The sequence below is a fragment of the Diadema setosum genome, chromosome 2 (genome assembly GCF_964275005.1).
Source record: "Diadema setosum chromosome 2, eeDiaSeto1, whole genome shotgun sequence".
Taxonomy (NCBI): Eukaryota; Metazoa; Echinodermata; class Echinoidea; order Diadematoida; family Diadematidae; genus Diadema; species Diadema setosum.
The window spans coordinates 16,318,929-16,330,726 of record NC_092686.1 but is presented as its reverse complement, the minus strand read 5'-3'; the positions used below and the strand labels follow the sequence as shown (position 1 = coordinate 16,330,726).

At 39.8% G+C, this 11,798-nt stretch overlaps 1 protein-coding gene across 1 annotated transcript; it reads left to right on the top strand.

Annotated features, from left to right (window-relative positions):
• The first annotated feature begins 1,780 nt into the window (after positions 1-1,780).
• Positions 1,781-11,032, top strand: LOC140240305 (zinc finger CCHC-type and RNA-binding motif-containing protein 1-like). Its single transcript, XM_072320092.1, has 7 exons — positions 1,781-1,865; positions 5,383-5,411; positions 5,793-5,904; positions 6,597-6,704; positions 7,896-8,047; positions 9,400-9,469; positions 10,234-11,032. Exons 1-7 carry the CDS (start codon positions 1,782-1,784, stop codon positions 10,378-10,380), a joined length of 702 nt encoding a protein of 233 aa, XP_072176193.1. The 5' UTR covers position 1,781; the 3' UTR covers positions 10,381-11,032.
• The last annotated feature ends 766 nt before the right edge of the window (positions 11,033-11,798 follow it).

Genomic DNA, 11,798 nt, shown 5'->3' with positions numbered 1-11,798 from the left:
GAAATCCTGGCACCACCATCATGCCACGCAAACAGCACAGTACAATGTAAAAATATATAGACTACTTTTTAGCGTTATTGTTACATTTTACTGCTGTTGAATAAAGCATGGTAAGAAGTATTAAACAGTGTAGACAGAGGAACGCCCTGGAGTTTAAAGGCAAGCAACACCCTGCATGCGTATTGTATCGGGGTAAATACAGTCAGCAGCCAGCCCTGGTCGGGGGCATTTCATGAAGCATTTTGGTCTGATGTTTTTCTGACAAACTGTTACTGTTACAAGCTACTGAAATCCTTGCATATTCTCAATTTCATTGGTCGAGGGCAAAAGTACTACTAGTATTGTAAATTGAAGTGTAAGTTTTCTGTCTACTGTATGAACCCTAAAACCCGGCCCGGGGGCTCCTTCACACACAGTCACACATTGCACAGTTCATGCTGTGTGAAGGGGTTGACCTGCCTGTGTAATTTAGATTCTAGAAATAAAATGTTGCTCACTCACCGACAAAAAATTGGGAGTCTGGGTACCGGTACCTTCGGCATAAAACTCAAGCAAGATCTTCATGACAAAACTAAGTACGGTAAACCTTTTTACTGGTGGCAACGCCTGCACTGATTCTACGCTCAAATCAGTGGCTGAGTAGGCTAGATTGGCATTACTAAGTTAGGCAGCACATAGCCCCGGAGACCGCGCCGCTATGCGGCGGGGTCCTGGCGGCTACCTCGCAGTTTCGCTAAAGTGAGAACCACGAACAACTCCCTATTGCCACATACGGCGACTTCACGAGTAAATCATGGGTAAATTTCTATCATAAACACAGTGACAATAAAAAATGAAATACACATTACCCCATTGCCTTGGTTCTTTTCACGAATTTATCTGGAAACTGCAAAATTTTCCACATTTTTTAGGAGTAAGCGGCCTGCCCTAGTGGGAGAGCCGTGCTACCATTTTGAACGTGTATATCCATTAGTAAGCATCTGCGCATATGTAGCGAGTAATACGTAGCCTTTTGTCAAGGCCCTCTCGCTGCGTGGTATAGAGAGCCCAGCCGAGTAAGGTAGCGCGACTCGCTTCGCTCGTCCGTTCGCTCGTCCGTTACAGCGAGAGGGCCTTGCCAAAGGCTAGCATGCAACGTTAGTGAGCATCGGCGAGCTGAAGACAATTCGCCTTATAAGACAACATTTTCTGCATCATAAGCAACGAAATGCATCAAAAAGTCGCCGATTTGAATCATTTAGGTTTAATCGACCCATGTAAGTATTCCTAGTAGTTTTTGTTGAAAAATTAAGGAAATATAGCGCCGCAACGGCACCCGTTTTGTACAACATTGAGATCTGAATGCGAAAACGGCGCAGCCCCAACGCTGCACGTTGGGGCTGGTCGCAGTTAGGCAGCACAGAGCTTGGAGAAAAATATTGCTGCCAGCTCGCTCATCTTACCGCATACCCACACCACCACCAGTCTAGCCAGCCGTGTTATTCGAATCTGGGACAGTAACCGACGCGACCGTCGCGTCGCACGTACGCACAACCAACCCCATAATGGAAAAGCACTGCACAACCTTGCCCAGCCCCTTCCCTGCTGCGTGCGCGTCTACTCTCGAAACGTACAAACGGGCATTCCCCTCTTCTCAACTGAACGCTCTGTAGAGTTCAATTCAGTGCCTCTTCTTCATCAAATACTACTAGTACCCGCCTTTCAACTTCCCGATCCGCGGCCGCGCCGCCGCGCGCCGCCGGCGGCGGCCGGTAACAGTAGTGCTGTGATTGCCAGCGAAGATGAGTGGGGGACTTGCTCCAAGTAAGAGCACGGCATATGTCTCAAATCTACCCTTTACTCTCACTAACAATGATTTGTACAAGGTAAGACTTTCTTTAATTATTCTTATCAAACTGACAGAAAGATAAAGCACCAGTGCACGTGATGTTTCGAAGCAATAACCCTCAAATTGAATTCCTCAGTCCCATGCGTTATAAATTGTGTAGTGAAAATTTACAGGCGTGTTTATGTTATACTTAGTCTTAGGCCTATACTCGGCACTGGCTATGCAGCCTTCAAGGTACGTGTTTGTTTCTAGTGTCTTGACTCTTGTGAGTGACTTGTATTAGCGTGCGTGTTTCAAGTTAGCATAGCAAGAAGCAGGATCAAGCTGTCTTTTTCCATGAAAATTCCACCAACATCTTCGTGATCTTTAGTACATTTCAAACTTTTCTGCTGATGACTGGTGAAGACTGAAGGCATCCAATCATGAGATGTTAATTTCACTATTTTAAGCTTAAAAAAAGTTAAATTTGCCAATCTAGGACTACAAAATTATGGATGCAAGAGAGACAGCGGTTAAGCACAATACTAATGCCAATGGGACAGTTGTTGAGCATCTTCCTACATATAACCGCAAATAATGCACTGTAGAAATTTATATGACTTATTGACAGGCTTCCGTCTGTCTCCAGAGCATGACCTTGTGTTAAAAGTAAAAAAAAAAACCAAACAAACAAACTAGAAACTCCTACAGACAGACAGATTTTCTGTGTGCAACTACATAACAACCTACCCCTTTATGTGCAAAAGGGGTGTGGTTACAATCCATGCTGGTGATTATCGAGCGGTGTTCCATTCTGTTTTGACTATTGCGCATGCGTGTGGATGTTGTGTGTATCATTACTATCAAAGGAATGTTACCACAAGATCATTTTGACAGAAGGGTTGTTGAGGTAGTGGTGTAACGTTAGGTATTTACCCTATCTGGCTGGGGTAGACTTTGGAAAAAGTTACCGTGGTGACAACGTCTAAGCAACATTTTGCGGGGAAGGGGTTTAAGGTTTTTCTGTATTTTAGACCGAGACTGTTTAGGGATGTATGTATACTGAGATTATTAGGTGATCCGAGTATCCTCTCGGATCACCTTCTGTATCTGTACTGATTCTTTGTTCTTCTTCTTCTTCTTCTTCTTTATTTCTGGACAAAATTTGTGCATCTATTAACTCAGAAAGTTCTCAGAGTATCAATTTCAAACTTATGGCATATATGTATCATGTCCCAAAGACGATAAATCTAATGTATCATTGTGATTGGTCAACCGTGATGTCACTATGACGTCATTATGTGAAAACACATTTTCATTCATATCTCATTAATGAAAAGGAATTTTTCAATGAAATTTACGTCACATATATTCAAGTCAAGCGCATTCTACTCATATTATAAAAATTCATATTTATTATTAAAAAAGCGCGCGTACGCGCGCGTTGAAATATTTGTATGCTCCAATCGAGCTCAATTTTTTTTTTGCACACGTTTCAGACCATTTGCAGCATTTTTTGAAAAATTGAAAAAATTGGACGAACGCGTACGTGCGCGCGCATATACGCACGCACAGCTCATATGCAATAGAAATTTCCCGTTTTTTCACTTTGATCGGATGCCTGAAGAGTCAAGGAATATTTCTACCAAGTTTCAAGTAAATCTGACTCAATATGACGTCATACGGGCCCGTCAAAGTTGAAATTTCGTGCGCGCGTCAATGGCGATATACAGTACAACTATGCCAAAAAACTGCCAATTTTAAATCCGATTTTACTCGTCAGGATGGACAGTGACGCCCCATTTTCTTTACATATTCTGAAAGCTGATGAGTTGTACATGTCATTTCATGGGTTGGCGATGCTGAAAAAATGATTAAAAGATATCAAATTTCTTATAAAGTAAAAAAAGTAAATTTTCAAAATGACATCATCAAAATTCAAGTTCACTCGAGCATATTTCACTTATCCTTTGCCGATTTTCACACAAATTTTAGTATGTTGTAGCTTATTAAATGCTCTTTCATTAATATAATAACAGCGTTTTGATTAGATGACGGCATCACCTCGTAAAAATGGATTCAAAGTAATCTTGTCAAATTTGACCAGTTTACGTGTTATCTCTATGGGAGTGCAGTTTTTCTGGAAACGAAAATTGACATGACTATATTTCTCGAGCACTATCTCACTTATGCCTCGGTGAATTTCTCCCAAATTTTAATATGTTGTAGCTGAGACTTTGGGCTATCGTAGGTGTGCCCTTCATTTTTTCATACGACGTCGGCACACGTCAAAAAATTTGGTTGATATTAAAGCTTATCTTCGATATATTGAGATATTTCTTCCTTTCTGCAACTTTCTTTGCAATAACTCAAGAAAGACAGCCCCTATCACCCCCATATTTTTCACATGTTTAGTTCATGTTACGTACATTATTTCATAAAATAACAACTACTTGATCGGACACCATCTTTGGTATGTAAATTAGGGTCAAAGGTCATAGATATTTCATCCTGTATCTTAGTAAATACATGTCCTATCTTTCCCATATTTTGCACACGTAAGGACCATGTTACAAGAATCATTTCACAAAATAACCACTTTTTGCTCAGATGCCATCTTGTCTGTGCAAAGTGGGGTCAAAGGTCATATGTACTTTTTTCTGTACCTTCGTTATGACGTGTTATCTCTATGGGAGGGAATTTTTCTAGATGTGAAAGTTGACATGATTGTCTTTATCGAGCACTAGCTCACTTACCCTTTGGTGAATTTCTCCCAGATTTTAATATGTTGTAGCTGAGACTTTGTGCTATTGCCAATGGGCGTCTTGTTTTTTCATACGATGTCGGGATCATGCTAAAAAACTTAGTTGAAATTAAAGCTTATCTTCGATGTATTGAGATATTTCTTTCTTTTTGCAACTTTCTTTGCAATAACTCAAGAAAAACAGCCTCTATCACCCCCATATTTTGCACATGTTTAGTTCATGTCACGTACATTATTTCATAAAATAACAACTACTTGATCGGACACCATCTTGGGTATGTAAATTAGGGTCAAAGGTCATAAATGTTTCATCCTGTATCTTGGTGAATACTTGTCCTATCTTTCCCATATTTTGCACACGCAAAGACCATGTTACAAGAATCATTTCACAAAATAACCACTTTTTGCTCAGATGCCACATTTGGTGTGCAAAATGGGGTCAAAGGTCAAATATACTTCACTATGTATCTTCGTTAGTTCATACGGAATTCGGTACCAAATATGGCAGGTCTGACTCCCTTTTCTAAATGAGACTCCAAACATCACATGGCCAATGTCCCCTCAACACAGATGAAACCTGTATGGTCATGCCTATTGGGATCAGGACTCAAATCATTGATTTCCCAATAGATCGGATCACCTAATTTGTCAGTGTTGACAAATTCCGAGTCTAGTTACAGTGAGTTCTTTGCAGCTCAAAGCATACTAGGCGTAATAGTATTATCACATGCTGAATGTTAGTATTGACACCTTTACTATTAAAGGAAAATAAAAAAAATTAATGATGTTTTATTATCATTTTTGTTTACAGATATTTGGAAAGTTTGGCGAAGTTGCAAGGTGAGTCACAATTAGCACACACAAAAAGAAAACATGCATGCACACATAATGACAATAGTTTACAAATAAATTGATGATAAATGGATGTAGTGCAAGGTACAAGTTCAGTCACCAGGGTTTAAATAAAACTACTGGTACTTAGCATAAAAATGCACATAAATGTTGAAAATCTTACCAACTATACAAAGCTGAGAAGAACAATTTCTATATCCTAAATTGAAATATTGTCTCGCTGTTCAAAACATTTATAGATGAGTACTATTTTATACATTATTTGAGCTATGAAAATATGTGATTGTTTACTCTTGAATATAGATTTTTGAAATATACAGGTTCAGTGCTTGCAATCATCAACTTTCTTTTTGGACATTGATTTTGAAGGGTAACAGTGGTAAAGGACAAGGAGACCAGGAAAAGCAAAGGGGTGGCATTTGTCCTCTTCAAACACAGAGACTCAGTCTACAAGTCCATCAAGTCTTTGAATGGGAGAGAGGTGAGTGCTGAAAAGGTTTGGTGGTACCAGTCAGATCTACTTCTCTCTACCATTGCAGTGTGCGTAGGAATAAAAAAAGAAAGGAATTCTCTCCTGGTGGTCAATGTTCTACAAAGCCATCCCCTCTAGCTCAGGGGCCGCAGAATGTTTTTTGGCTTGTCAAAAATAAAAAATTGGAAGAAAAAAAAAATCACAACACCCATGAACTTCAAGGGGTTTCGTCCTTCGATTCGTCCCTTCTAAGCTGGGGTATCAACCTTGATCCCTCGCTCCATGCTTCCACAGCCCCCCCCCCCCCCCCCAAAAAAAAAAAACACACACACTCCTTGGCCCCTGTAGGTATTTTTTTAAACACACACAACACACACACACACACACACATGCACACACACATACATACATACACACTTTTTACAAGGTGTGAACATCCATCTCTCTTCATATTTCATAATATGTACAAGTCCTGAATACACTCAGGCAAGTGTCTATGGAAAATGCGTGTTGTAGCAAAATCAGTCCTTCCTCAATGGGTTAACATAAGCATGGAGGGTTTTTAGCAAGAATGGGTCTCACAACTCTTCTCTCTAGTATTGTAAGTAAGAAAACATACAATCTATAGATGTTATGACTTTTTTTTTCTGATCATTTAGTCAGTGCACCAGTTAATGTATATTTTACTTCCTTTTATTTAGCTGTTTGGCAGGAAATGGAAGGTGTCTGTAGCAGATGATAATGGCAGAGCTGCAGAGTTCATCCGTAGGAGAAACTATCCCGACAAATCAAGATGCTATGAGTGCGGGGTATGGATTACTGCTTGATTGTTTGTTATTTGCATGGTTTATTTGTTCATACCTGGAAAGTTTAGATAAAGATACAGTCAAACCTGTCTATAGCGGCCACCCAAGGGAAATGGAAAAGGTGGCCGTTATAGACAGGTGGCCGCTATAGACGGGTAATCCAACTTTGTGTGCGTTGCTTACATGTACATGTATCATCGTTGCATCCTTGTGTGTACATGTATGTGTGTACCCTATGCACACAACGTGTGTTTCATGTCGGTGTTTATGAAATTGTTGCACAGTAGTATGTGTATTGTCGTGAAGAAAGCTTAACACTAGTGCATTATTATGACTGAATGATGGATGAATGCAGCGGTGGCGATCACTGAACGTTGCCCGCACGGCTACCAAGCAGAAAAACACGCTGAATTATCGGCTCAGCTACGGCTCCGTTTGGTTTTTGGCTGCTATAGACAGGTCAAAATCTACCGCGGGAAACAAAATTTGTGGCCGCTGGCCGCGTTAGACAGGTGGCCGCTATACACAGGGTCTTTAACAGGGATTTTCTCTCGGGGGGATTTTTCAGTGGCCGCTATAGACAGGTGGCCGCTAAGGCAGGTTTGACTGTATATACAACAAGTGTATCGAGTTAATAAGAAGTAAATATACCGGTACACACCCCAATCCTCTAGATTAAAGATTTGGAAGTGTTGTGGTTGGCATGATTCATTTGCTACCCACTGCAGGGTATATTTGAAAACCATGAATAGCACTGTTCAGTGAAAATGTGCATCAAAGCATCTAATCCAAAACAGTCAACTCCAGTCAAGATTCTTTGGCTGTGTGTGTACTTACACAGAATTCAGTGATAAAGCTATCCACAAGTTGTTATGGGTACTTGAATATATCCTTCCCATTCCATGGTATCCCTACGCTACCTGGTCTTTGATCGATGTTGCTCGTGATTTTACCAACCTTCTGTCAATGATATCAATCAAAATAACATATCACATTGACTTCCCTTTTACCCATTTCCCATTGAGATGATAACAATCCCCATAGAGTTTTCACATAACTTTCCTGGTTGCCATAGTCGATGGATTGAAGGAATTCTCTCTTCATAGTCGTGCAGTCATGTGAAATCATTACAGCACTTTAGAATTCTGTGAAACAATAATTTGTGATTTGTGATATATTATCTGTCTTTGACAGGACTTTGGTCACCTCAGCTACTGTTGTCCCAAGAACTCACTAGGAGATCGCGATCCACCGCCCAAGAAGGAGAAGAAAAAAAAACAGAAGGATGTCACCTCACAAGCCACCAAGAGAAAATACTATGACGATGAAGAAGATGAGGACAATGAGTGAGTCTCTCATTCCAAAATCAACTTTATTTCATTAAAGGTATTAGCCCACATTTGCAAACCTGCAGCAATTGGTCTCATAGTTAGCATGGAGTTTGGGTATGATTGCAGTAACACCTATGCAAAATTTCGTTCCAATTAGTCCATTACTTTCATAAAAATAAATGAAAATGCACCGTATGCATGCGTATAAAAACGCTCGCTAGCTCTGGTCCACGCACGTACTACATGCATGCGATACATGTGTAAGTTAATGTACCTAGCTAGCCCGCGCTCGTAATTCGATTTTGGGTCGGGTTGACCCGGTTTGAAAATTTATTTTAAAACTATGATTTTCTCTCTTTTATCGAATGGTATAGACAAAGAGCAACAGGTGAGGTATGTTACTGTTATAACTTGTACTTGAAGTCATATTGGACCTGTTTTATGCAGTTTTGATTTTCGTGGGTTTGCAAATGTGGGCTAGTACCTTTAATGTTGTATCCAGCTCATACATGTAAGATGCAACCAATCTAGGCCCCCCCCCCCCTTTTTGTATATTCATGTGAAATGTAGAAAAGATATGGTTGTGAAGTTTGTCAAATCAGATGGATTTCATATTTGAGAGCCAGATGTCATATATTGTGTCAGAGGGGTATTATATACTTGTAAAATTCAGATGTCAGATATTGGAGTCAGATGGGCTTTATGTTTGCTACTAGAATCAGACTTGTGAATGACGAAACAACTGAGGTCATCTGTTTCCTATGTCTCTTCACTTTTCCAATCCACTGTCTAACAAATGAAAAGTCAAAAACACATGTTGGCAGTGTTTCAGGAGAATGGATAAGGTTAAGAAAGGGTCCATGGTTGGAAATACCATCACTTATTTACTGTCTCTGCTACAATTTATTATAGTCCTCCCCCTTTACTGCTCTTAGGGCAACTGAGACACTGCCAAATATTTGTTCGTTTTTTGTCCTATTTCCCCTGCTTGGAAGGTTCTCACAAGGTCCCTTCCCCTTCATATTTTGAGTTCTAGTTGTAACCTGGCACTTAAATCTTAACTACTTAACATGTACATATATGAAAAAAAGAGCCCTGATTATAGAACTCAAGATTCTGTGCTTAGTTGTGCTGTGAAATTGAATTCAAGTGATGGAAGTGATGTGGTGATGAAATACATCCGATCACAGGGTTGACAATAAGAAATTCATGAGCCTTTGTCATGCAGATGATGTAGAATCTTGATAGAGTCCACAAGAATAACCTCTTTCTCTCTTTTTTTTTTTTCATCTCCTGCATTGTTTGGTAATGAAAGATTTTTTTTGAGGTAATATGTCTGTTTTCTTGTGACTCACAATACCTTGCAGTGAGGAAGAGTCAGACTTTGAGGGTGAAGACCCCGCCCTGGAGAGCCTTCATGCAGCCATCAGCTCTGAGGTTTGTTCATGAGTGAAAATCATTGTCAATGTCATTCATTTCAAATTTCTGGCAAACCCTGCTGAAGTAAGCATGGAAAGAATGAACCAAATTTCTATGCAAAAAAAAAAAAAAGAAAGAAAAAAAAAAAAGATGGCAGTTTTGATATTAATGATTAATAGCTAGTGGATGTGTCAATTGAATTTAGCCAAGTTTTAACCGGTGTTTTCTGCATTAACATTGCTCTTATTACTCTGCTGTTGTTTGATTTTTTTTTTCTGTATATCTGGCAATTTCTTCTATGGTGTATCTTATTTACAGCTTGTGAAAAAATGTCTGCAAATTGTATTTCTTCTCAAAAGATCCCTCTTTGTTCTTGTATTTGTTTTTGAAAGAAGAATTCCTTCTAAAAAGTGCCTCATCCCAACGGCAAAAATTATCAAAAATTGCCAGGAAATGTGGTTTCATATTCAAAAGTCAAAATAGAATTATCATTAGTGTGGATTTTCCTTTAAAATGATGGAGACAGCCCTTTGCTTTTATGAACAAATACATTAAATCCTTGATTTTCCTTGATCCAACTTAGTGATGATTGTACACTATGAAAACTACCCATACTAGTTGAGAAAAAAAGTTGCCTAACCTTGTCAAAATTATCTAGTTTAATGAAGTTACACCTTGGAATCTTTGTTCTATTATTTCTAGATATCCCATACAGTTGAGATAATTAGTTGGCATTAATGAGTGACTACATCATTTCCGTCTCTCCCCCATCTTGCTAACAGAGGGAAAAGCATGAAGAAGAGGAGTACAGACAAATAGTAGCCTCTGGAAGCTACGAACTTGCATCATCTAGCTCTGCTCCGATGTCCAAGAGACCCAAAGTGAAGAAGAGTGCGTACTTCAGTGATGAAGATGAGCTGAGTGACTGAAAGGCTCTTTGAGCGTATTGACATCAAGCTCAGGGCCCCTTCTGAGGTTTCAGGCCAGAGACCCCTTGTGAATGATGGCATTTCTTCCTTTATAGGGCCCATGGGGTTTGTGGACACCAGATCTCTGTAGAAACAGTAATGTTTAATACTTGCTGAAATACATCAGGGGTGATTGAAGTCTACCATCATGGATGGAGGGTCCTGCAACTTAAGCAACACTGCACACTGGCATTGGTCCGATGGTCCCTGATCAGCAAAGATCACTGTCGGACCAGTAACTTTTTAAGGAATGGATCAGTAAAAAATGAAAAAACTGGGTACCTACTGGTCCGACAGAAAGGTCGGACGGGTTCGTGTGCAGCCCTGACTTAAGTATCAGTCATCTCTCAATATGGGCAAAGATGTCCATTTCTAAGACTTCGATATTACCTGAGCCGTAGAGAATAGAGCTCAAATTTGTACATCTTTAACAGAATGTCTGTTCTACGTTGGGTTGAGAGGACGATGGTGATTGACTCCCTTCATGTCAAAAGGGCAAGTGCTTTTATTTCACAGAGTAAATGAGGAGAAGAAGACATGGTTTACATAACTTACATGAGACTAGAAGGGTGGTTGTAAGAAGAAGGGAGATGACCATTTGAAGGTGTTTATTAGGGAGACAGTCCAAGTGTGATAGCAATCAGAGGAAAGAGGATCAATTCCACTGAAAAATCAACAGGATAGCGTGACCGTGGCTGTAGTGGAATGGCATGGAATGTAGTTTTTTTGTATATACTTTTAAAGGAAACCAAAACCCAAATGAAAATGTGGACTGAGTGAAAGCAGCAACATTAGTAGAACACTTCAGTGAAAGTTTGAGGAAAATCGGACGGTCAAAAGTTATGAATTTTTAAAGTTTGGTGTTGGAACCGCTGGATGAGGAGACTACCAGAGGTTATGATGTCATGTGTGGACAACAACATAAAGAAAATATAAAGAAAATTCAACATGTTTTCACTTTTCTACCATAATGAAAGAGCATTTGACTAACCGCTTTCAGAAGGCAGGGGGAATAATTACTACCCTTAACATATGTCAGTATTAAGTTGATGTAATGTGTAATTTTCATGAAAAATTAATTTCTGTGAAATTCCATGAAGTTGTATTTTCTTTATACAGTATTATACTCTCTCCTCCACTGTAGCCAGAAGTGATTGGTCAAATACTGGACCCAACACTTCCTCGCATTCATATCCTCCCGCTGGAATTGTCTTGGAGGTGGTAGGGCGACCTTCGGCTTCATAGTTAGGAGATGGAGCAGTGTCAGTGGTTCCCTTGTTTCATGGTCACTTATGTCCCACATGGTTAGGGGTCTGGAATTGATGATGGCCTCTGCTTCTGTCATGAAGGTACGGAAGGCCTCATTGTCTAACTGGCTG